This window comes from Oncorhynchus mykiss, chromosome 20, assembly GCF_057628025.1.
Source record: "Oncorhynchus mykiss isolate SJ-2025 chromosome 20, ASM5762802v1, whole genome shotgun sequence".
Lineage (NCBI taxonomy): Eukaryota > Metazoa > Chordata > Actinopteri > Salmoniformes > Salmonidae > Oncorhynchus > Oncorhynchus mykiss.
Genome location: NC_143041.1, coordinates 28,265,426 through 28,291,711, shown reverse-complemented (window position 1 = coordinate 28,291,711; position 26,286 = coordinate 28,265,426). Strand labels below are relative to the sequence as shown.

The 26,286-nt window shown below is 43.1% G+C and overlaps 1 protein-coding gene across 4 annotated transcripts; it reads right to left on the bottom strand.

The window, feature by feature from the left end:
- Nucleotides 1–5,253: 5,253 nt before the first annotated feature.
- LOC110499207 (leucine-rich repeat-containing protein 45) lies at nucleotides 5,254–25,828 on the bottom strand. Of its 4 annotated transcripts, none has more exons than XM_021576185.3 (18): nucleotides 25,698–25,828; nucleotides 24,338–24,800; nucleotides 24,009–24,070; nucleotides 23,819–23,889; nucleotides 23,388–23,566; nucleotides 21,515–21,643; nucleotides 21,265–21,377; nucleotides 21,008–21,072; nucleotides 16,367–16,444; nucleotides 10,843–10,978; nucleotides 10,648–10,725; nucleotides 10,417–10,528; nucleotides 10,278–10,348; nucleotides 10,080–10,172; nucleotides 9,737–9,829; nucleotides 9,400–9,573; nucleotides 8,961–9,108; nucleotides 5,254–8,761 (listed from the first exon to the last, which is right to left on the bottom strand). In XM_021576185.3, the coding sequence occupies exons 2-18, from the start codon at nucleotides 24,567–24,569 to the stop codon at nucleotides 8,568–8,570; spliced, it is 2,028 nt and encodes a 675-aa protein (XP_021431860.1). In that variant the 5' UTR covers nucleotides 24,570–24,800; nucleotides 25,698–25,828; the 3' UTR covers nucleotides 5,254–8,567. The 4 variants fall into 4 exon arrangements, with proteins under 4 accessions (XP_021431860.1, XP_021431862.1, XP_021431861.1 ...); XM_021576187.3 differs by having other exon boundaries at nucleotides 21,014–21,072; XM_021576186.3 differs by having other exon boundaries at nucleotides 25,590–25,733.
- Between the last annotated feature and the right edge of the window lie 458 nt (nucleotides 25,829–26,286).

Genomic DNA, 26,286 nt, shown 5'->3' with positions numbered 1-26,286 from the left:
ATCACCACTTTATTTTAACATTGTGAAATGTCAGAATAATAGCAGAGAGAATTATTTATTTCAGCTTTAATTTCTTTCGTCACATTTCCAGTGGGTCAGAAGTTTACATACACTCAATTAGTATTTGGTAGCATTGCCTTTAAATTGTTTAACTTGGGTCAAGCGTTTTGGATAGCCTTCCACAAGCTTCCCACAATAAGTTGGGTGAATATTGGCCCATTCCTCCTGACAGAGCTGGAGTAACTGAGTCAGGTTTGTAGGCCTCCTTGCTCACACACGCTTTTTCAGTTCTGCCCACACATTTTCCATGGGATTGAGGTCAGGGCTTTGTAATGGCCACCCCAATAACTTGACTTTGTTGTCCTTAAGCCATTTTGCCACAACTTTTGAAGTATGCTTGGGGTCATTGTCCATTTGGAAGACCCATTTGCGACCAAGCTTTAACTTCCTGACTGATGTCTTGAGATGTTGCTTCAATATATGTACATACTTTTGCTGCCTCATGATGCCATCTATTTTGTGAAGTGCACCAGTCCCTCCTGCAGCAAAGCACCCCCACAACATGGTGCTGCCACCCCCGTGCTTCACGGTTGGGATGGTGTTGTTCGGCTTGCAAGCCTCCCCCTTTTCCTCCAAACATAACGATGGTCATTATGGCAAACAGTTCTATTTTTGTTTCTTCAGACCAGAGGACATTTCTCCAAAAATTACAATCTTTGTCCCCATGTGAAGTTGCAAACCGTAGTCTGGCTTTTTTATGGCGGTTTTGGAGCAGTGGCTTCTTCTTTGCTGAGCGGCCATTCAGGTTATGTCGATTTAGGACTGTTTTACTGTGGTTATACAGTGCCTTGCGAAAGTATTCGGCCCCCTTGAACTTTGCGACGTTTTGCCACATTTCAGGCTTCAAACATAAAGATATAAAACTGTATTTTTTTGTGAAGAATCAACAACAAGTGGGACACAATCATGAAGTGGAACGACATTTATTGGATATTTCAAACTTTTTTAACAAAACAAAAACTGAAACATTGGGCGTGCAAAATTATTCAGCCCCCTTAAGTTAATACTTTGTAGCGCCACCTTTTGCTGCGATTACAGCTGTAAGTCGCTTGGGGTATGTCTCTATCAGTTTTGCACATCGAGAGACTGAAATGTTTTCCCATTCCTCCTTGCAAAACAGCTCGAGCTCAGTGAGGTTGGATGGAGAGCATTTGTGAACAGCAGTTTTCAGTTCTTTCCACAGATTCTCGATTGGATTCAGGTCTGGACTTTGACTTGGCCATTCTAACACCTGGATATGTTTATTTTTTAACCATTCCACTGTAGATTTTGCTTTATGTTTTGGATCATTGTCTTGTTGGAAGACAAATCTCCGTCCCAGTCTCAGGTCTTTTGCAGACTCCATCAGGTTTTCTACCATAACGGTCCTGTATTTGGCTCCATCCATCTTCCCATCAATTTTAACCATCTTCCCTGTCCCTGCTGAAGAAAAGCAGGCCCAAACCATGATGCTGCCACCACCATGTTTGACAGTGGGGATGGTGTGTTCAGCTGTGTTGCTTTACGCCAAACATAACGTTTTGCATTGTTGCCAAAAAGTTCAATTTTGCTTTCATCTGACCAGAGCACCTTCTTCCACATGTTTGGTGTGTCTCCCAGGTGGCTTGTGGCAAACTTTAAACAACTTTTTATGGATATCTTTAAGAAATTGCTTTCTTCTTGCCACTCTTCCATAAAGGCCAGATTTGTGCAATATACGACTGATTGTTGTCCTATGGACAGAGTCTCCCACCTCAGCTGTAGATCTCTGCAGTTCATCCAGAGCGATCATGGGCCTCTTGGCTGCATCTCTGATCAGTCTTCTCCTTGTATGAGCTGAAAGTTTAGAGGGACGGCCAGGTCTTGGTAGATTTGCAGTGGTCTGATACTCCTTCCATTTCAATATTATCACTTGCACAGTGCTCCTTGGGATGTTTAAAGCTTGGGAAATCTTTTTGTATCCAAATCCGGCTTTAAACTTCTTCACAACAGTATCTCGGACCTGCCTGGTGTGTTCCTTGTTCTTCATGATGCTCTCTGCGCTTCTAACGGACCTCTGAGACTATCACAGTGCAGGTGCATTTATACGGAGACTTGATTACACACAGGTGGATTGTATTTATCCTCATTAGTCATTTAGGTCAACATTGGATCATTCAGAGATCCTCACTGAACTTCTGGAGAGAGTTTGCTGCACTGAAAGTAAAGGGGCTGAATAATTTTGCACGCCCAATTTTTCAGTTTTTGATTTGTTAAAAAAGTTTGAAATATCCAATAAATGTCGTTCCACTTCATGATTGTGTCCCACTTGTTGTTGATTCTTCACAAAAAAATACAGTTTTATATCTTTATGTTTGAATTCTGAAATGTGGCAAAAGGTCGCAAAGTTCAAGGGGGCCGAATACTTTCGCAAGGCACTGTAGATACTTTTGTACCTGTTTCCTCCAGCATCTTCACAAGGTCCTTTGCTGTTGTTCTGGGATTGATTTGCACTTGTCGCACCAAAGTACATTAATCTCTATGTGTCACGACTTCTGCCAAAGTCGATGCCTCTCCTTATTTGGGCGGTGCTCGGCGGTCGACGTCACCGGTCTTCTAGCCATCATTGATCCATTTTTCATTTCCCATTGGTTTTGTCTTGTCTTCCTACACACCTGGTTTCAATCCCATTCATTACCTGTTGTGTATTTTAACCCTCTGTTTCCCCTCATGTCTTTGTCAGAGATTGTTTGTTGTTCAGTATTCGTGTTGTTTGTATTGGTGCGCGACGGGTCCTCGTATCCACTTTGTTTTATTGTATTCATGGTTTTGGAGTTATGTTTTTTTTTCCAAGTTAATAATCAACTCCATTCCACTAAGTTTGATTCTCCTGCGCCTGACTTCACCGCCACCTATACACACGACTGACACTAGGAGACAGAACGCTTCTCCTTCCTGAGCGGTATGACGGCTGCGAGGTCCCATGGTGTTTATACTTGCATACTATTGTATGTACAGATGAACGTGGTACCTTCAGGCGTTTGGAAATTGCTCCCAAGGATGAACCAGGTCTACATTTTTTTTCTGAGGTCTTGGCTGATTTCTTTAGATTTTCCCATGATGTCAAGCAAAGAGGCACTGAGTTTGAAGGTAGGCCTAGAAATACATCCACAGGTACACCTTCAATTAACTCAAATGATGTCAATTAGCCTATCAGAAGCTTCTAAAGCCATGCCATAATTTTCTGGAATTTATAGTTATTTAAAGGCACAATTTAGTGGATGTAAACTTCAGACCCACTGGAATTGTGATACAGTGAATTATAAGTGAAATAATCTGTCTGTAAACAATTGTTGGAAAAACTACTTGTGTCATTGCACAAAGTAGATGTCCTAACCGACTTGCCCAAACTATAGTTTGTTAACAAGAAATTTGTAGAGTGGTTGAAAAACAAGTTTTAATGACTACAAACTAAGTGTATGTAAACTTACGTCTTAAACTGTAAATCCCTTATTGATGTCACTTGTTAAATCCACTTTAATCCATGTAGATGTTTGTGGACTACAGGAAAAAGAGGACTGAGCACGCCCCCATTCTCATCAACGGGGTTGCAGTGGAGCAGGTTGAGAGCTTCAAGATCCTTGGCGTCCACATCACCAACAAAGTAACATGGTCTAAGCACACCAAGACAATTGTGAAGAGGGCACGACAAAACCAATTCCCCCTCAGGAGACTGAAAAGATTTGGCATAGGTCCTCAGATCCTCAAAAGGTTCTACAGCTGCACTATCGAGAGCATGGCTGACTGGTTGCATCAATGCCTCAACTAACATATTACCTCAACTAACCGGTGCCCCCGCACATTGACACGTGACTAATAACATTTGATTTGATGTGGAGGAGATTTCCAAGCCTTGAGACAGTTGAGAGATTGTGTATGTGTGCCATTCAAAGGGCGTGAATGGGCAAGACAAAATATGTAAGTGCCTTTGAATGGGGTATGTTAGTAGGTGCCTTGCGTATTGGTTTGAGCGTGTCAAGAACTGTAATGTTTTTCATGCTCAAAAGTTTCCCGTGTGTATCAAGAATGGTCCACCACCCAAAGGATATCCAGCCACATGACACAACTGTGGTAAGCATTGGAGTCAACATGGGCCAGCATCCTTGTGAGTCGCTTTCAACCCCTTGCACAGTCCATGACCTGACGAATTGAGGGTGTTCTGAGGGCAAAAAGTGCAATTCAATATTAGGAAGGTATTCCTTATGTTTTGTACACTGTGTATGTTTTGACCATGATAACTTGCTATCTAGGGTTGAGTGATTTGTCCCAAAAACAATGCTTTTAGTTTGAGATATTTAGTAGCAGCCTATTGCTAGTTAACTATTTTTAAACTGACTGGAGCTCTATGTTAAGGGTGCCAGTTATATTTTGTACTGTCGTAGCTCATGTGTATACAGTTAAGTTGTCAACGTACATAGACACACAGGCTTATTCAAGGTCATTGGAAGGTCATTAGTAAAAACAGAAAACAGTAATGGTCTAAGCCGGCTGCCCTGCGGTACACCACACTCAACCAAATTTGCATTATAGAGGCTTCCATTATAGAAAACCCTCTGTGTTTTATTAGATAGGTAACTCTCCTCCATGATAAGGCAGATGATGTAAATCCATAACGATATCTGTGGCACCATGAGAGGCATGGGCATAGGTGTGGCTGAAGGATTCCCAGTGTAGCACCATGGACAGAACACCCACATCAGCACAGGAGACAGGTGCGCTCACTTCAGCACCATGGACAGCGGAACTGTGGAAGGCTGCACTACCTGCAGGCTGGACCTCACTCAAGTGGAGCAGTTTGGAAGACACAGAGTGCCTACTCGCCCACTTACACTGTGTTTCTCGCTCCGTCAGGAGAGTTACGAACTCTGCCAGTGAGGCCACACCGCCGCAAGAGACTACATACAGGTGGCCGGCGTCTTTAACCACCCTCTTGCCTGAACCCTTGTAGACTAGAATGCCAGAGGCACTAAAAGCAAAAGCATCTGAAAGTAAAAGCATCTGAAACATGCTCTTTTGTTGTGTTTACACATTGCCAGCTTGTGTAAATTGGGCAAACCCCACTCTTTCTGACAATATCAAAAGCTGTACTTTTAAGGGGTTTGTCTTTTCTCCAATGTTTGACAACCATTGATTAAAAATATGGAATCTTGTTGATTTATGACTAAACAATTTATCCTAAACTTAACAAAAAAGTTTTTATTGATAAATCACAGTACCAATCCCAAAACTGCAGTGCAAAAACAATATAAACACACAGAAAAATGTACATCACACATAGGGCTGTTGTGGTGAGCATATTACTGCCACACCTGCAGTCATGAGTCAAGACCTCAGTAAAATTCCATGTGAAGGTTGAGTTATGGTAATCTCCTTTTATGTACTCTGGACATAACACTACCATCAGGTCACTAATGGCCTGGTACTCAGGGCTCTACTGTTCCTCTAACCACTCTGACATCAACGCAAATGCAATCGAAAAAACACATCAAAACAGTAGGCCTATAGCACTTTAAAACTCACCTCACTGTGATGATCAATTTGAAGAAAGAAGTTCAACAGCAGGTTGAAACAGTAAGTGGTTGTTGTGGATGTTGTTTCAAAGCCTAACACAACGAAATGGACAGTGATTTCAAAGGTGATGATTCATTTAATACACCCATACACATTTTAGAGCTTATGCATTTGCATAGGCTTATGAGCCCAAACCCGAAAAAAAAAATACAATTACGATTTGTTTGCGAAAACATGTTATTATCGATGTTCCCGAACAGATTTCACTTGGTTTCCCAAATTAAGCACTGGGTAGCTGCAGGAACAAGGTTGGAGAGCCCATGGCATAAAGCGTTTGGGCAGAATATCACCTAACAGGGCAGTGAGAGCATGCTTCTCAAACAGTGGTTGATGCATGGAGTGAAATAAGTGTCGTTATATTCATTTCTCAGCTTCTCATATTAAGCACATTCTCTGCTATAAAACCCAAGTAGATTACAAAACGGACTGGCGAGAAAGCATGTGGCCTTCATTCGCCATTCCAGTGCATACAGATGACGTATTTTTTCCCCTGCTCCTCTTTCTGTCCATTGGATAACGGGCCATTCTAAATTCAAAAGTAATTTTACATAGTAAAGACCTGTTGTTTCAAAAGATTGGGTTCTCGCTCAACACAGTCACTCCATATGCGCAGTCGCTCTGTAATGGGAAAAATATAACAAGTTACAGTAGGCCAACTCATATTTTGTTCTTCTGAAATACATTTTCTTTTGACCTAACTAAAATAAATAAATGGATTTATTCTGATGGTGTATTGACTTAGACTTTTTAAAATGTTCCAAAGGCACGCCTGGAGATGCTAAAAGTGTTTATGTTAATTAATGGTCAATTACCAGTGGGACAGGCAGTCTTTTGCATTACAATAACCATCTGACAAAATGTTTTGACTGTCACAGCTCTAATCACACACCATTCAATTTCACTTGATTTGCTGATTTGTACAACCATAAAAGCTCCAAGGATTGTGATACGTAATAACTGTCAGTCATTGATATCGATGAGCACATCTTAAAACCTGGCGTAAGTAGCTTGTGAACACAACAGTTTATTACTATCCCTGACTGGGACTGAGTCTGAGAGAAACTACAGTGCATGCAGAAAGTATTCAGACCCCTTGACTTGTTCAACATTTTGTTAGGTCACATCCTTATTCTAAAATGGATGAAATAGTTTACCCCCCCTCATCAATCTACACAAAACACCCCATAACGACAAAGAAAAAACAGTTAATTATCATTTATTTTTTTGCAAATGTATTATAAATAAAAAAACAAAAGTACCTTATTTACATAAGTATTCAGACCCTTTGCTATGTGACTCGGAATTTAGCTACGGTGCATCCTGTTTCCATTGATCATCCTTGAGACGTTTCTACAACTTAATTGGAGTCCACCTGTGTTAAATTAAATTCATTCAACATGATTTGGAAAGGCAAACACCTGTCTATATAAGGTCCCACAGTTGACAGTGCATGTCAGAGCAAAAACCAAGCCATGAGGACGAAGGAATTGTCTGTAGAGCTCTAAGACAGGATTGTGTCGAGGCACAGATCCGGGGAAGGGTACCAACACATTTCTGCAGCACTGAAGGTTCCCAAGAACACAGTGGCCTCCATCATTCTTAAATGGAAGAAGTTTGGAAGCACCAAGACTCTTCCTAGAGCTGGCCACCCGGCCAAACTGAGCAATCGGGGAAGAACGGCCTTGGTCAGGGAGGTGACCAAGAACCCGATGGTCACTCTGACAGAGCTCTAGAGTTCCTCTGTGGAGATGGTTGTCCTTCTGGAAGGTTCTCCCATCTCTGCAGCACTTCACCAATCAGACCTTTATGGTAGAGTGGCCAGACGGAAGCCACTCCTCAGTAAAAAGACACATGACAGCCCACTTGGAGTTTGCCAAAAGGCACCTAAAGACTCTCAGACCATGAGAAAGAAGATTCTCTGGTCTGATGAAACCAAGATTGAACGCTTTGGCCTGAATGCCAAGCATCACTTATGGAGGAAACCTGGCACAAACCCTATGGTGAAGTATGGTGGTGGCAGCATCATGCTGTAGGGATGTTTTTCAGCATCAGGGACTGGGAGACTAGTCAGGATCGAGGGGAAGATGAACGGAGCAAAGTACGAGACCTCAGACTAGAGCAAAGGTTCACCTTTCAACAGGACATCAACCCTAAACATACACCCAAGAGTGGCTTTGGGACAAGACTCTCAATGTCCTTGAGTGGCCCAGCCAGAGCCTGGTTTTGAACCCGATTGAACACCTCTGGAGAGACCTGAAAATAGCTGTGCAGCGACGCTCCCCATCCAACCTGACAGAACTTGAGAGGATCTGCAGAGAAAAATGGGAGAAACTCCCCAAATACAGGTGTAGCATCATACCCAAGAAGACTCGAGGCTGTAATCGCTGACAAAGGTGCTTCAACAAAGTACGGAGTAAAAGGTCTGAATACTTACGTAAATGTGATATTTCAGTTTTGTATTTTTAAAAAACAATTTTTGCTTTGTCATTATGGGGTAGTGTGTGTAGATTGATGAGGGGGGAAAAACTATTTAATACATTTTAGAATAAGGCTGTAACGTAACAAAATGTGGAAAAAGTCGAGGGATCTGAATACTGAATGCACTGTACACCCGAAGCTGCGGATGTCTAGAGGTGAATATCTGTGCTGTTGATATTTTGTGCTGGGGTAGTTTGGAGGGACCAAAGGGGAGAGGGGGAAGGACCGGAGAGGAACACATGGAGTATGGGTGTAATAGAAAGGTTTGGGTCACTTTAGTATCCCACTTTGTGAGGGTGTATGGGCACAAGGTTGTAGGGGTAAATAGGGCAGGGGTTAGAGGTCAGAGGTTATTTCTTGGGACTGCAGAACCCCAGTGGTGACCCCTGTACTTAGTCCGTACATAAGGATGGGAAGGGTCAAAGGTTAGATGTCAGAGGTCACTTCTTAGGACTGTAGTGCAACGGTGACCCCTGTACGTATGTGAGTATAGCGTTCTGGAGGAAGCTAGCTCTCTGGGCCTCGTCCTCTCTCATCCTCTGGATCTCTGCCTCTCTCAGTCTCAGCTTCTCAAACAGAGATGATATCTCACTCTCCTTGTCCAGGGTGGCCTCTCTGTGGTTACTGGCCAGCACTGTGGTAGACAAGACATACACAGAACAAATACTGGTTATTTCAAGTGTGTCAACAAATTATGTCAACTGTAAAACAAAGAGGGAGGACAGGTGAGAGGCAAAAGAGAAAGGGTGAGATGGGCCTTATGTAGAGAAGAGGACAGAGATAGGATGAAGAGAGGAGATGGGAGGGAGAGAGGGAGAGGAGAGTGTGCATACCTTTCATCTCTCTCTCCAGAGCAGCTATCTTCTCCTTCAGTCCTCCCTGTGCGGTCCTCTCAGCCTGCAGGTGTCCCATCTGCTCCTGTAGCTCCACCCTGACCCGACTCACCTCAGCAACCTTCTCCTGGTCCTTACCAGACAACTCCTGGAGGGGGACAAATTCTCTATATTTAATTACACCAAAGCGCAAATATTACCATCCCAGTAAACATACAACCCCCACACAACGTTGTCTCTGCCCCTACACGTATGAACATCATTCAGTGCTGAGAATTCACCAACCTGATTATGTCAAATCAGTAAAAATCACTTATTAGCATCCAATTGTTCCAGACAAATGTAAGACAAGTACACTGAACTTGATCTAGGTATTGTTTCAGTGTGTATAGTTGGTTGTTTTGTGCCAGTGGTCTCTCTGACACATTACCAATCTGACCTGCTGCAGCTCCTCTATCCTGCGTCGTAGTCCGTCTGTCTCGATGCTCTGCTGTCCACTACGAGCCTGCAGCTCAGCTATGGTCTGTTTCTGCTGGGAACAGTGGCTCTGGGACTCATCACGGGACTGACGCAACCCACGCAGCTTCTCCTCTAACCCACTCACACGCTGCTGCTGCTCAGACAGAGGAGGGGAGAGAGAAGAAAGAGTTGAATCCTCACATTGTTATTGCTTTTCCAAATTTCAGGCACACACACTGATACACAGAGACCCGGACAAACAAACACAGTTTCTAACATATTACATTGAGTTGTTCTACAACAGGTGTATAAAGTACCTCCTCCAGGCGAACCTGTACCCGCACCTTCCCCTGTTCCTCCTCTGCCTGGGCTCTCTCTGTAACACAGGCTGCCTTTGCCCTGCTCAACTCCTACAAAGACGAAAAACACCGTTATACAGGCTGCCTTGGCCCTGCTCAACTCCTACAAGACGAAAAACACAGTTATACAGGCTGCCTTTGCCCTGATCAACTCCAACAAGACAGTTCAGGACAGAAAGACACAGTTACACCTCTGTACTGTCATCTATAGGGATCTTGTGCCACATTATGAACATTGGAATTTAATTGTGATTTACTGAAGGCAATACATTTTCAAAAAAATCCAATATAAAGAGCTGACCTCCTCCAGCTGTATCCGCTGTCCCTCCAGTTTGAGGATCCGGTCCTGTAGAGCCCTCTCACTCTCCTCAAGGTGACGATTCACATGGTCCACCTACACGCACACAAACCCACAATGTACACTCAATAGAGGGAAAAAGACAGAGTCTGTTGTATATTTAGTGAGAGACATTGTCAGACAGCAGGTTGTCTTCTCTACCTCTTTCTGTCGAAGGTTATTCATGTCCTCCAGAGACTGTTTAGATCTTTTCTTCTCCATCTCCAAACGCTCTGAGGGGGAGAGAAGATATTGAGTATAGTCTGTGTGTGTGTGTGTGTGTGTGTGTGTATGTGTGTACCTTCTGCCTGTGCTAGCCGTAGCTTTAGCTCTGCTGTGCTGTTGGTGAGCTCCTGCTTCAGCTCAAAAATCTGGTCCTGCTGAGACTTACACCTGCTCTCCATCTTCTCCAACTAACACACACATACACACACACAGAGATAACGAGAGACTGACTCCGTAAACAGCTTAGGTACTGCATCAAAAACACAAACATTATATTCATACACACAAGCGCACACACAACTTATACCTTATTCTTGAGCTGTACGTTTGTCTCTGACATACTGGTAATCTCTCTGAGGAGCTTCCCCTCCCTCAGAGCACTGTCCTGCAGAACCAAACACACACACCACAATGTTAAGCTCACATTCATCTTAACCAGACCATCTGTACATCAGTCTCGCCGTCCCCCTCCCCCTTCCTAGTACCCCCCCTCCATTCATACCTCCTGTTCTTTCTTCCTCTCCCTGCTCTGTCGTTCTCTCTGCTCATCTTTCTCAGTCTTCACTCTGGTCAGCAGCTCTCCCAGGTTGTGGTTCTTCTGTTCCGACATGGCCAGTGCTGCCTCAGTCATCTGGAATCTAGACACACAGAACGGTCAGGTGTGTGTCTGTGAAAGTCAAAAGAAGGCCAGTTTTATTGCTTCTTTAAACCAGAACAACAGTTTTCAGCTTTGCTAACATAATTGCAAAAGGGTTTCTAATGATCAATTAGTCTTTTAAAATGATAAACTTGTATTTGCTAACACAACGTGCCATTTGAACACAGGAGTGATGGTTGCTGATAATGAGCCTCTGTACGCATATGTAGATATCCCATTAAAAATCAGCTGTTTCCAGCTACAATAGTCATTTACAACATTAACAATGTCGACACTGTATTTTTTTTATTTGACCCCCTTTTTCTCCCCAATTTCGTGGTATCCAATTGTTAGTAATTACTATATTTTTCTCATCGCTACAACTCCTGTACGGGCTCAGGAGAAACGAAGGTCGAAAGCCATGCGTCCTCCGAAACACAACCCAACCAAGCCTCACTGCTTATTAACACAGCGCGCATCCAACCCGGAAGCCAGCCAATGTGTTGGAGGAAACACCGTGCACCCGGCGACCTGGTTAGCGTGCACTCCGCCCGGCCCGCCACAGGATAGGCCAAACCCTCCCTAACCCGGACGATGCTAGGCCAATTGAGCGTCGCCCCATCGAGCCTTGGGCTCGAACCCAGAGTCTCTGGTGGCACAGCTAGCACTGCAATGCAGTGCCTTAGACCACAGCTCCACCCGGGAGGCCCTACACTGTATTTCTGATAAATGTGCTTTTCTTTCAAAAACAAGGACATTTCTAAGTGACCCCAAACTTTTGAACAGTAGTGTATATCTAAGACAGAGTGGAAGCCACCCTCCATAGGGTTTATCCAGAGGTACAGTAGTACCTGTGTCCTGTATGAATGAGCCCTGAGGGAGACGGGACTGAAGTGGGTCACCGTGGATATATATATAGCCCCCTGCCTGGGTCCTCTACCTGAGAACCAAGAATATCGGTCTTTGTAAGTGCCTGATTAAAAATTCAACATGGGTTTCTTCTAGTCACAGCATCAGTATTTCATTAAGATAAAGGAGATGTGGTGATGAGATTTAAAACAAGATATGGAAGGTGAGGAACTTCCACCTAAGACTCATATTAGTCAAATTCTCATATTTACGTGGCTCAAACGTCTTCTAATCATTGTAGATCTCAACATAGACAGTAGGAAGTACCAGTATCGCACTCACTACGGAAGTGATCCGATGAAGCGGATTTGATTTATTTCACCTGTATTTAACCAGGTAGGCAAGTTGAGAACAAGATCTCATTTACAATTGCGACCTGGCGACCTGGATGCTAAACTACAGGACTGTTTTGCTAGCACAGGCTGGAATATGGTCCAGGATTCATCCGATGGCATTGAGGAGTTTACCACATCAGTTAACGGCTTCATTAATAAGTGCATCGACGATGTCGTCCCCATAGTGACGAGTACGTACTAGAGGTCGACCGATTAATCGGAATGGCCGATTAATTAGGGCCGATTTCAAGTTTTCATTACAATTTTTAAAAAAACATTTTTTTTTTTTTTTACAACTTTATTTAACGAGGCATGTCAGTTAAAAAACACATTCTTATTTTCAATGACGGCCTAGGAACGGTGGGTTAACTGCCTTGTTCAGGGGCAGAACGACAGATTTTTACCTTGTCAGCTCAGGGATTCAATCTTGCAACCTTATGGTTAACTAGTCCAACGCTCTAACCACCTGCCTCTCATTGCACTCCACAAGGAGTTATGCGAATGCAGTAAGAAGCCAAGGTAAGTTGCTAGCTAGCATTAAACTTATGTTATAAAAAACAATCAATCATAATCACTAGTTATAACTACATATGGTTGATGATATTACTAGTTTATCTAGCGTGTCCTCGAAAAAGGACTGTCATTGCTCCAATGTGTACCTAACCATAAACATCAATGTCTTTCTTAAAATCAATATACAGAAGTATATATTTTTAAACCAGCATATTTAGCTAAAAGAAAGGTTAGCAGGCAATATTAACCAGGTGAAATTGTGTCACTTCTCGTGTTCATTGCACGCAGAGTCAGGGTATATGCAACAGTTTAGGCCGCCTGGCTCATTGCGAACTAATTTGCCAGAATTTTACGTAATTATGACATAACATTGAAGGTTGTGAAATGTAACAGCAATATTTAGACTTAGGGATGCCATCCGTTAGATAAAATACCGAACAGTTCCGTATTTCACTGAAAGAATAAACGTTTTGTTTTCGAAATGATAGTTTCCGGATTCAACCATTTAATGACCTAAGGCTCGTATTTGTGTGTTAAGTTATAATTAAGTCTATGATTTGATATTTGATAGAGCAGTCTGACTGAGCGCTTTCGTGCGTTTTGCCAGCAGCTCTTTTCAATGCTTCAAGCATTGAGCTGTTTATGACTTTAAGCCTATCAACTCCCGAGATTAGGCTGGTGTAACCGATGTGAAATGGCTAGCTAGTTAGCGTGCTAATAGCATTTCAAACGTCACTCGCTCTGAGACTTGGAGTGGTTGTTCCCCTTGCTCTGCAAGGGCTGCGGCTTTTGTGGAGCGATGGGTAACGCTGCTTCGAGGGTGGCTGTTGAGCTAAAGGCTCTGAGCTAAAGGCTAGAGCTTCTTCTTTGAAGGAGCGGAACACTAATCTGGACGCTTCTAAGAAATTCCGCTACGCCTCCCCCACAACGAACCATCAAACAAATAACGCAAAGTGTCTTGCTACACCGGCTCCAACGCTGGTTGGATGTGGCAGGTCTTGCAAACCATCACGGTTTACAAAAGGAAGCCCAGCCAAGTGATGCAAGTGATGCAAGCCTACCAGATAAGCTAAATACCTTCTATGCTCAATTTGAGGCAAGCAACACTGAACCATGCATGAGAGCACCAGCTGTTCCGGACAACTGTGTGAGTAGGACCTTTAAACAGGTAAACATTCACAGAGCCGCAGGGCCAGACGGATTACCAGGACATGTACTCAGCGCATGCACTGACCAGCTGGCAAGTCTCTTCACAGACATTTTCAAACTCTCACTGACCTAGTCTGTAATACCTACATGTTTCAAACAGACCACCATAGTCCCTGTGCCCAAGAACGCCAAGGTAACCTGTCTAAATGACTTACATCTGGAGCCATGAAATGCTTTGAAAGGCTGGTCATGGCTCACATCAACACCATAATCTTAAACACCCTGGAGCCACTCCAATTCGCATACCGCCCCAACAGATCCACAGATGACGCAATCTCTATTGCACTCCACACTGCCCTTTCCCATCTGGACAAAAAGAAAACCTGTGAGTGAATACTGTTCAATTACTACAGTTCAGCGTTCAACACCATAGTGCCATCCAAGCTCATCACTAAGCTAAGGATCCTGGACTGAACACCTCCCTCTGCAACTGGATCCCTGACGGGCCACCTCCAGGTGGTGGGGATAGGCAACAACACATCCACAATGCTGACCCTCAACACGAGGGCACCTCAGGGGTGCGTGCTTAGTCTCCTCCTGTACTCCCTGTTCATCCATGACTGCATGCCCATGCACGACTGCAACACCATCATTAAGTTTGCAGACGACACGACGGTGGTAGGCCAAATCACAGACGACGATGAAACAGCTTATAGGGAGGAGGTCAGAGACAACAACGTCAGCAAGACAAAGGAGCTGATCGCGGTCCACAGGAAACGGAGGGCCGAGCACGACCCATTCACATCGACGGGGCTGTAGTGGAGGGGGTCAAGAGCTTCAAGTTCCTCTGTGTCCACATCAGTAAGGAACTATCATGGTCCAAACACACCAACACAGTCATGAAGAAGGCACAACAATGCCTCTGCTCCCTCTGGAGTCTGAAAATATTTGACATGGGCCCTCAGATCCTCAAAGTTCTACAGCTGCACCACTAAGAGCATCTATGGCAACTGCTTGGCATTCGACCGTAACATGCTGACTACACCGGGCGAGCGTGCATGTTGATTAATCCACAGATAAAAGGGTAAACCAAGTTTGTTTATTGGCTAGAGCTGCTCTCCTCCTTCAGGCTTCTTCTTCTGACTTTATATGATGGTTGGCAACCAACTTTAAGGTGCATTACCACCACCACTGGACTGAAGTGTGGACCTCAGTTCATCTTTCAATCACCCACATGGGTATATGCTCCGAAAAACCAATGAGGAGATGGTAGAGGTGGGACTTGCAGCATGTCAAGTGTCACAGAACCAAGTTGCATTTTAGCGCCTGGCTATGCTGACGCTCGCTGACGAGTGCGAGCAGTGTGGATGCAATGATTGAATAACATGTATGTGGAAATGAATTTTGCAACACTCACGCACGTAACACGAGCGGTGTGGTCAGCATGTAAGGCACTAAAGAGGGTAGTGTGTACAGCCCAGTACATCACTGGGTGTCATGCCCTGACCATAGAGAGCTGTTTATTCTCTATGTTGGTTGGGGCATGACAGTGACTCGGGTGGGTTCTCTAGGTGATTTATGATCTATGTTGGCCTGGTATGGTTCCCAATCAGAGACTGCTGTTTTTCGTTGTCTCTGATTGGGGATCATATTTAGGTAGCCATTTTCTCATTGTACTTTGTGGGATCTTGACCATGGATAGTTGCCTATTAGCACTATTGTTAGATTCACGGTTCGTTTTGAGATTTATTGTTTTTGTTTTGCTAAGAGTTTCAACTAGAAATCAAAAGATGTGGAACCCAGATCACGCTGCGCTTTGGTCCAGTTATTCTAACGATCGTGACACTGGGGCTGAGCTCCCTGCCATCCAGGACCTCTATACCAGGTGGTGTCAGAGGAAGGACCTAAAACTTGTCAATACTCCAGTCACCTAAATCATAGACTGTTCTTTCTGCTACCACAAGGCAAGTGGTACCTGAGATCCAAGTCTGGGACCAAAAGGCTCCTGGACAGCTTCTGCCCCCAAGCCATAAGACTGCTAAACAGTTAATCAAATGGCTACCCGGACTATTTGCATCAAACCACATTTTTGTTGCACTAACTCTCTTGCAATGGCTCTATGAACTCACTGGACTCTACCCACACACTCACACTCACACACAGACACACACGCACGCACGCACGCATATTGACGCCACATATTGACACTTTCACACACGCTGATGCTACTCTGTTTATTATCTATCATGATTGCCTAGTCACTACCTCGTACCCCTGCACATTGACTTGGTACCGGTTCTCCTTGTATATAGTCTCGTTGTTGTTGTGTTACTATTTTTTTCTTTAAAAACGTTTCTTACTTTTTAACTGTGCATTGTTGAGAAAGGGCTCGTAAGTAAGCATTTCACAGTAAAGTCTACACCTGTTGATGTGACTTGAGGATGAATGTGGGGTTTAAACATGGACTGATGAGGCCTGCTTACTTGGCTGTGAGAGAGTTGACAACAGACTTCCTCTCGTTCAGGGCCTCCTGTAGCTGACCCACATGGATAGATGTGGTCCTGGAGGAGAGGGAAACACAGGGTCATTAATATGTACAGAGCCTTCAGAAAGTATTCATACCCCTCGACTTATTCCACATTGTGTGTTACAGCCTGAATTCAAAATGTATTAAATACAGTGGGGCAAAAAAGTATTTAGTCAGCCACCATGTGCAAGTTCTCCCACTTAAAAAGATGAGAGAGGCCTGTAATTTTCATCATAGGTACACTTCAACTATGACAGACAAAATGAAAAAAAATAAATCCAGAAAAATCACATTGTAGGATTTTTAATGAATTTATTTGCAAATTATGGTGGAAAATAAGTATTTGGTCACCTACAAACAAGCAAGATTTCTGGCTCTCACAGACCTGTAACTTCTTCTTTAAGAGGCTACTCTGCCCTCCACTCGTTACCTGTATTAATGGCACCTGTTTGAACTTGTTATCAGTATAAAAGACACCTGTCCACAACCTCAAACAGTCACACTCCACTATAGCCAAGACCAAAGAGCTGCCAAAGGACACCAGAAACAAAATTGTAGACCTGCACTAGTCTGGGAAGTCTGAATCTGCAATAGGTAAGCAGCTTGGTTTGAAAAAAATCAACTGTGAGAGCAATTATTAGGAAATGGAAGACATACAAGACCACTGATAATTTCCCTCGATCTGGGGCTCCATGCAAGATCTCACCCCGTGGGGTCAAAATGATCACAAGAACGGTGAGCAAAAATCCCAGAACCACACGGGGGGACCTAGAGAATGACCTGCAGAGAGCTTGGACCAAAGTAACAAAGCCTACCATCAGTAACACACTACACCGCCAGGGACTCAAATCCTGAAGTTTGCTAGAGAGCATTTGGATGATCCAGAAGAAGATTGGGAGAATGTCATATGGTCAGATGAAATCAAAATATAACTTTTTGGTAAAAACTCAACTCGTCGTGTTTGGAGGACAAAGAATGCTGAGTTGCATCCAAAGAACACCATACCTACTGTGAAGCATGGGGGTGGAAACATCAGGAGATCTGCATGGAGGAATGGGCCAAAATACCAGCAACAGTGTGTGAAAACCTTGTGAAGACTTACAGAAACGTTTGACCTCTGTCATTGCCAACAAAGGGTATATAACAAAGTATTGAGATAAACTTTTGTTATTGACCAAATACTTATTTTCCTCCATAATTTGCAAATAAATTCATTAAAAATCCTACAATGTGATTTTCTGGATTTTTTTTCTGATTTTGTCTGTCGTAGTTGAAATGTACCCATTATGAAAATTACAGGCCTCTCTCATCTTTTTAAGTGGGAGAACTTGCACAATTGGTGGCTGACTAAATACTTTTTTGCCCCACTGTAGATCTTCACACAATAGCCCATAATGACAAAGTAAAAAAATGTTTTTAGAAATGTTTGCAAATGTATTGAAAATAAAGATCTAATAAAGAATAAGTATTCAACCTCAGTCAATAAATGTCAGAATCACCTTTGGCAGTGAATACAGCTGTGAGTCTTTCTGGGTAAGTTTCTAAGAGCTTTGCACACCTGGATTGTACAATATTTGCACAATATTATTTTGTTAATCTTCAAGCTCTGTCAAGTTGGTTGTTGATGATTGCTAGACAGCAATTTTCAAGTCTTGCAATTGATTTTCAAGCCGATTTAAGTCAAAACTGTAACTAGGCCTTTCAGGAAAATTAAATGTCCAGTGTATATTTGGCCTTGTATTTTAGGTTATTGTCCTGCTGAAAAGTGAATGTCTCCCAGTGTCTCTTGGAAAGCAAACTGAACCAAGTTTTCCTCTAGGATTTTGTCTGTGCTTAGCTCTATTCCGTTTATTTTTATCCTAAAAACTCCCTAGTCCTTGCCGATGACAAGCATACCCATAACATGATGCAGCCACCACCATGCTTGAAAACATGAGTGGTACTCAATGATGTGTTGTGTTTACCCCAAACATAACTCTTTGTGTTCAGGATAAAAAGTTAATTTCTTTTTGGGCAGTTTTACTTTAGTGCCTTATTGCAAACAGGATGCATGTTTTGGAATATTTGTATTCTGTACAGGCTTCTTCTTTCTCACTCTGTCATTTAGATTAGTATTGTGGAGTAACTACAATTTTGTTGATCCATCCTCAGTTCTCCTATCACAGCCATTAAACTCTATAACGGTTTTAAAGTCACCATTGGCCTCATGGTGAAGCCACTGAGTGGTTTCCTTCCTCTCCAGCAACTGAGTTAGGAAGGACAACTGTATCTTTGTAGTGACTGGGTTTATTGATACACTATCCAAAGTGTAATTAATAACTTCACCATGCTCAAAGGGATTTTCAATGTATGCTTTAAAAAAAATATATATATATATATATATAAAAAAATACACACACACACACACACACACACACACACACACACACACACACACACACCCTTCTTTGCGAGGCATTGGAAAACCTCCCTGGTCTTTGTGGTTAAATTTGTGTTTGAAATTCACTGCTTGACAGCGAGAGACCTTACAGATAATTGTATGTGTGGGATATAGAGATAAGGTTGTCATTCAAAAAATCATGTTAAAACACTATTATTGTAAAGTCCATGCAACTTATTATACAACTTGTTAAGCACATATTTACTCCTGAACGTATTTAGACTTGCCATAACAAAAGGGGTTGAATACTTATTTACTCAAGACATTTCAGCTTTTAATTTTCAAGTAAAATATCAAAAAAACTTAATTCTACTTTGACATTATGAGGTTTTGTGTGTACGCCAGTACAACAAAATCTCAATTTAATCAATTTTAAATTCTGTCCATAAAACAACAAAATGTGGAAAAAGTAAAAGGGTGTGAATACTTCCTGAAAGCACTGTATGTCTATAGATTGTATGTACAGTGCATTCAGAAAGTATTCAGACCCCTTACCCTTTTACACATTTTGTTACGTTACAGCCTTATTCTAAAATGGATTAAATAAAAATAAACTCAATCTACACACAATACCCCATAATGACAAAGCGAAAACAGGTTTTTAGAATTATTTATTTTTTAAACAGAAATACATTATGTAAATAAGTATTCAGACCCTTTGCTCTGAGACTCGAAATTTAGCTCATATGTATCCTGTTTCCATTGATTATGGAAACAGGATACGTTTCTACAACTTAATTGGAGATGTTTCTACAACTTAATTGAATTTACCACAGGTGGACTCCGATCGATTTGACATGATGTAGAAAAGCACACACCTGTCTATATAAAGGTCCCACAGTTGACAGCGCATTTAAAAAATAAAAAAACAAGCCATGAGGTTGAAGGAATTGTCCGGAGAGCTCCGAGACAGGATTGTGTCGAGGCACAGATCTGGGGAAGGGTATCAACAAATTTCTGCAGCATTGAAGATCCCCAAGAACACAGTGGCCTCTATCATTCTTAAATGGAAGAAGTTTGGAACTAGAGCTGGCCGCCCGGCCAAACTGAGCAATCGGGGGAGAAGGGCCTTGGTCAGTGAGGTGACCAAGAACCCGATGGTCACTCTGACAGAGCTTCAGATTTCCTCTGTGAAGATGGGAGGACCTTCCAGAAGGACAACCATCTCTGCAGCGCTCCACCAATCAGGCCTTTATGGCACCTAAAGGCACCTAAAGGACTCTCAGACCATGAGAAACAAGATTCTCTGGTCTGATGAAACCAAGATTTAACTCCTAGGCATGAATGCCAAGCGTCACGTCTGGAAGAAACCTGGCACCATCCCTACGGTGAAGCATGGTGGTGGCAGCATCATGCTGTGAGGATGTTTTTCAGCTGCAGGGACTGGCAGACTAGTCAGGATCGAGGGAAAGATGAACGGAGCAAAGTACAGAGAGATTCTTGATGAAAACCTGCTCCAGAGCGCTCAGGACCTGAGACTGGGGCGAAGGTTCACCTTCCAACAGGACAACGATCCTAAGTACACAGCCAAGACATCACAGGAGAGAAGTCTCTGAATGTCATTAAGTGGCCCAGCCAGAGCCAGGACTTCTCTAATCGAACATCTCTAGAGAGACCTGAAAAGAGCTGTGCAGCAACGCTCCCCATCCAACCTGACAGAGCTTGAGGATCTGCAGAGAAGAATGGGAGAAACTCCCCAAATACAGGTGTGCCAAGCTTGTAGCATGATACCAAGAAGACTCGAGGCCCTAATCTCTGCGAACGGTGCTTCATCTAAGTAAAAGGGTCTGAATACTTATGTAAATGTAATATTAACATTTTAGTTTTTTATGTCTAAAAAACAGTTTTTGCTTTGTCATTATGGGGTATTGTGTGTAGATTGATAAGAAAAATAAATAATTTAATACATTTTAGAATAGGGCTGTAACACAACAAAATGTGGAAAAAGTCAAGGGGTCTGAATACTTTCCGAATGCACTGTAGCTACATGACCTATGTTAGCCTGGGTGCCAGTCTGTTTCTGCTTTTAAGCCAAGTTGTCATTGTCTAGCCAGACAAGTCCTGTTGGCAACACAATAACGTTGCTATTGTTGTTATTATTTTTCTTATTATTGTTGATGCAGAAACAGTCAAGGCTAATCTTATTGTACCACTCACGCTGACCTGGTGCTTCGGCCCATCTCGTCTCTCTGTTTGTCTATGGTCTCCATCAGACTCAGAAACTAAAGGGAGAGAGGGAAAGGCAACATAAACATCTTACATACAGGGCTTCTTATTCATCTGCACACACATTTCTAAACATAAAATGGTAAATAATAAACCCAGATACAGTATATTATGTGCAGTGCCATTCCCTTGTCTCTCCCCTTCTTGTTCTACATGGAGGAGAACTCTAATTCCCAGCAGCTCCATACCTGGCGTCCCTTCTCCTCCTTGAGGATCTGGATCTCCTTGCTGAGGACTTGGGTTCTGCTGCGGCTCTCTCTCACAGTGGACTGCCTGTCCGAGTTATGATCCATCGCCTGCTCTATGGGAGGGGGGAGACCATAGGTGGGGGGTGGTTACTTCAATCAAAAACATTACAATAACAGACGTTCAGCAACACACAAGCTTAGACAGACTGAATGACACTGAGACAGACAGACACACACACAAACAGCATACCGAGGGCTTTGAGTGTGTCGCTGGGGATGTTGTTTCCAGCCATCTCCAGGTGTGTCAGTGTCCTGTTCTGCTGTAGAGCCTCCAGGAAGGACCGGCCACCCAGCAGACCAATGTTGTTCCACCTCACATCTATACAACCACAACACAGGCAACAGACCAGATAGAGAACCATGACACCTTTGCTGTCTAGGCATCAAATGGTACATTGTTCATGGACCCAGTCTCCCAGAAAAAACATCTAGTTCGAGCCTGTATCCTAGCCCCCAAAAATGTGATATTTTCGGTTCTGAAGGTATTGAATCAGTGTAAGCAATATGGTGATGACCTTGCTTTCTCATGGGCTCTGGGGACCATATTGCTTACACCTACCTGGTTCTTTTAGTTGTGAAGACAGTGACACCGAAGGGCTAGGAGAATAGCTTCTGGGTTGTTTTCAGACAAGGCTTTGGTCTACTCCACAGGGATGTAATTATTCACAATACCCATTGGTCCCCGTTCAAATGTTTAAGACATGAGTGCATCGGTCCGGACCCCAAACCGATAGAAATGTAGCATGCATCAGTCAGGAAATAGATTCAAACATTACAAATTGCCGGTTCACTAAAATGTTTTGGACAAATTACTTTCTTTCTACCTTCTGAAAATACCGCTAATCTTTTGTGACAACTGCATCCTGTTCTTCAGTGTGGAACTCAGCATGTCATTGTGTTAACAGTCATTGATCTACAAGTCATTTTGTAATGCCGAACACCCCCAGGCCATATCAGTAGCCTGGTCAAACTACGCGCTAATGTCAGTTTATGTGACAAAACAAGCAGTCATTGTGTAGAGAATCATTGTACCATCTAAACAGCTGCGTTTCCATAACCAAAGATATTGTATTTTCAGCTGGTGTACAAAACCAAAAGTAAAAGACTCAAAAATGAAACTAAAGAACGGGAAGCATAGAAATAGTGCGCATACAACCAATCTAGCGCTTCTTAGACTTGCTTTCAATGAAAATGACAGATCTACACTGAGTATACAAAACATTAAGAACACCTGCTTTTTCGATGACAGACTGACCAGGTGAAAGCCATGATCCATTATTGATGTCACGTGTTAAATCCACTTCAACCAGTGTAGATGAAGGGGAGGAGACAGGTTAAAGAAGGATTTTTTTTTAGCCTTGAGACAATTGAGATATGGATTGTGTATGTGTGTCAGAGGGTGAATGGGCAAGACAAAATATTTAAGTGCCTTTGAACGGGGTATGGTAGTTGATGCCAGGCGCACTGGTTTGTGTCAAGAACTGCAACGCTGCTGGGTTTTTCACGCTCAACAGTTTCCAGTGTGTATCAAGAATGGTCCACCACCCAAAGGACATCCATCGACATACACAGTACATAATTTACACACACACAGAAGTCAGATCAGACAGATACAGCTCAGAGACTCAACCTATGAGCTCCATCAGCAGCTGATTTTAATTTAGAATGAAAAATGAATGTGTTTATGCAACAAATATTGGTACATCGAATCGAATCGTATCGCATTGAACCGAATCGATTCTTTCCTCTAATCAAATCGCATTGAATCGCTTCAAACTAAAACGTATTGTTCCCGTATCGGTGCCCATGCATCTAGATACATATTGAATCGTCCTGAAAGGGAAAGATGCACACCCCGACTACTCTAGTTGAATCTCGACTCTAGTGATCTTGGCTGTATTGAGTCATTTCCCAATGTGTGGTGCTCCTTTGTGAAGTTACAGATCTAGGATCAGCTTCCTCTACCCACATCCTAAACTTAACTATTTGTGGGGGAAATGCAAAACGGACCCAAAATCAGCATCTAAAAAGTAACTTAACCCTACACCTGCAAACCCACTGACCCAGTTCCTGCAGGGTGCTGTTCCGCTTGAGGGCCAGGCAGAGCTCCGAGGCCCCCTGGTGGTTGATCTGGTTGTTGCGCAGGTCCAGCTGGGTTAGACAGGCGTTGGTGGCCAAACCCTCACAGAACACTGAGAACGCCTCCTCCCACATCCCCAACGCATTCCACTCCAACACCAGCCTGTGTCCAACACAACAACCTTAGCTTGGGTTATGGTTCCCTTAGCAATGCAGTATCGTTGTGTATGCACAACTCATGCTGGTCCCAGAAGAAAATAGAGGGATTATTTTTATTTATTTAAAAAAATATAACTGAAATAATCTTAACATACCTGATCGCTTAGCCACATTTTATAGACATTTCAATAGAAATGTCAACCAAAAAGTTTTAATTGAATGATCTAGCTTGCTACTAGCTCACTAACCAACTCACCTGCACAGTGTCTTGTTTCTCACCAACAGCTTCCCTAAAGCCTCAGCTCCTGTTGATCTCAAGTTATTTCCCTGACAACAAATAGAAAATATATGATCAAATTGAAATTTGTCAAGTCAGGCTGGCCACCTAATCTCAGACTGGTCAAGTGGTCTGCGGTGTGTAGAGAGAGGCCTCTGATGGTCCTTACCTTCAGATCCAGGACTTTAACAGTAGTGTTGGCACACAGCCCATTCAGGAGCAGCTTGGCACCTGGACATGACAAAGACAAGTGGCAGTCAGGAGCAAGTGTTATCAAAGCATTGCTATAAAAAGTGTTATCTAAGCATTATAACAATGTAACTAAACTGCAGCAACAAAGCAAACAGTTCTAGCTATATAATCTCTGTGCAGCAGTAGCAAAAGCCCTACAGGATTCATAGTATATCCATGGCTCAAATATACACAGTATCACACAGTCAGCACAGTAACAAAAAGACAGAAAGATCCCCACACGACTACCACCCAACAAACACATACCTTCCTCAGTGAGCATGCAGTCACTGAGGGCCAGCTCGGTGAAGAGTGTGTCTTTGTGAAGGACCCTCCCCAGCACGGCACAGGTGTCTACAGACAGGCTGTGTCCCCTCAGGTCCAGCCTGGATCCTGCTGCGGCTCTCCTGGTCTCCTGGAGCTGAGCTAGCACTGACTCCTGGGGATCCACACCCCCCTCCTTACACAGACGCAGGTAGGTCCGTCTGAAATCCTCCATACTGGGCCGTACAGTCTCAGAGCTGTTTGGATTCCTTTTGAGCTCCTCTGTCGTTTGTTACTAGTATTCTCCTCCTCTCTTTCAGTCCCTCTGTTCCTCTCCGGGTTCTCTGTGCTGCTTCAATCCCTCATCCGCCCACTCACCCCTTCTTTTCCTCTTCAGTTTTTCTTTGTTCCTTCCCGGACCCTCCGATCCTGCCCAGCACTGTGCTGTCGCCCTGGCCTGATGGAGCTGTGGGGTGAATTGGGAGACAAGTGAGGAAACCCAGCTTTGACTATGTCTGTCTGACATACAAAATAAATTACACATAATTCCTAGGCTCTTTACTCTCTCTCTGGGGTTTGGATGTCTTAAAAAAAAATCAGCTCAAGAGCTTTGTAAGATGGTAATTCACATCATCGAGTAACTGGAACTGGCTACAATAATCAACATTGCATAAATTACAGCAAGAACTATGATTAACAAGCTAGCAGCTGGTGCAGAATTGTCAAAGCCTACTTTTGACCACTACATCAATTAGGATGCATTCAGAGCTAAAAGTGACATCAGGCAGGCAGCAATCATCTCTTTCAGTGATTTTGGCAGACAATGCACGGCTGAAGAAGATGAAGCAATCCAGTCCACTATCCAATTAGTGATGATGGCCCTTCAGCAACTGCCACTGACACCATTGCTGATTTATCTAGCTAACGTTACCTAGCTATTTCTCTAACTAGCTAGCTATTTAAATAGTAAGACTAAGGTTGCAGCACACTGTCTATCTGGTTAACCAAACCATTGTTGATGAAGATTGTTGGATGAGTAGTAACCCACCTTATTGTTGTTGACAAATGAGCTTATCCATGGCTGACAGGCTAGCTGTTACAGTAGTACAGTAAAGTTAGCTAATCTGTTAACATGGGTAATGGCTAATAGACTAACTGACACTGTTTCTGTTAGTAAACAATGAGATTAACGTTAACTAGCTAGCTACATTACTCTAGTTACTGGCAGCTTGTTTAGCTAACTAGTTAACGTTACCTGTTCACCTTCCTGCAATATATTGCTTCCTAGCTAAAAAAAAAAGAAGAAACGAGAAGAATTTACACCGTAGATCACATCGCTATAAGGTTTTTGCAAAGATCAAACCTTGTTAGTTGTTGTTGACTGGTGCAAGTTTTCAAGTGACAGTTGAGTTAGCTGGAAGGTAACCAGGAAGTGGGATTCACGTCGGATTGATATGTACGTAAGCGCAGTGCATGTCGTTACGTGTAGTTGTGAGAAGCGCGCGCGATGGAGGAGTCTTGGCGCTCAATTTGGAACATTATAGACCCTGTCTGTGCTTGCCTTTCATCATGTTTTCTAACGAAATGGCTCAGTTGTTGCTTAGTCGCTCGTTTTGTTCAACATCTATAAACTGAAAGTAATGTTAATAGGGGCAGGTAGCCTAGCAGTTAGTGCAGAGAGACAGCAACAGGAGGGTTGGCAGTTCGAATCCCAGGTCTGACAGGAATAATCTGTCAGGAAGTGAGCTGGCAACCGGAGAGTTGCTGGTATCAAAATCCTAAATGATGTTGCCTGCTGTTGTGCCCCTTGAGCAATGCACTTAACCCCCCACAACAACAGTGCCCAGTGTGGCAGCCCCCGCACCTCTCCAAAAAATATGTATGTGTGTCTTTCAGAGGGGTTGGGTTAAAAGTGGAAGTCAAATTTCATTTGGACCTTGTGTGCAATTGAC

What these genes read in the sequence shown, in the direction of transcription:
- LOC110499207 (XM_021576185.3), bottom strand. Translation starts at nt 24,569, where the DNA reads ATGGAGGATTTCAGACGGACCTACCTGCGTCTGTGTAAGGAGGGGGGT. An exon ending in CAGCACCCTGCAGGAACTGG is followed by an intron (nt 21,644 to 23,387) that starts GTCAGTGGGTTT and finishes GTGGTTGTATAG; the next exon opens with ATGTGAGGTGGAACAACATT. An exon ending in GGATAGAGGAGCTGCAGCAG is followed by an intron (nt 9,109 to 9,399) that starts GTCAGATTGGTA and finishes GTCCCCCTCCAG; the next exon opens with GAGTTGTCTGGTAAGGACCA.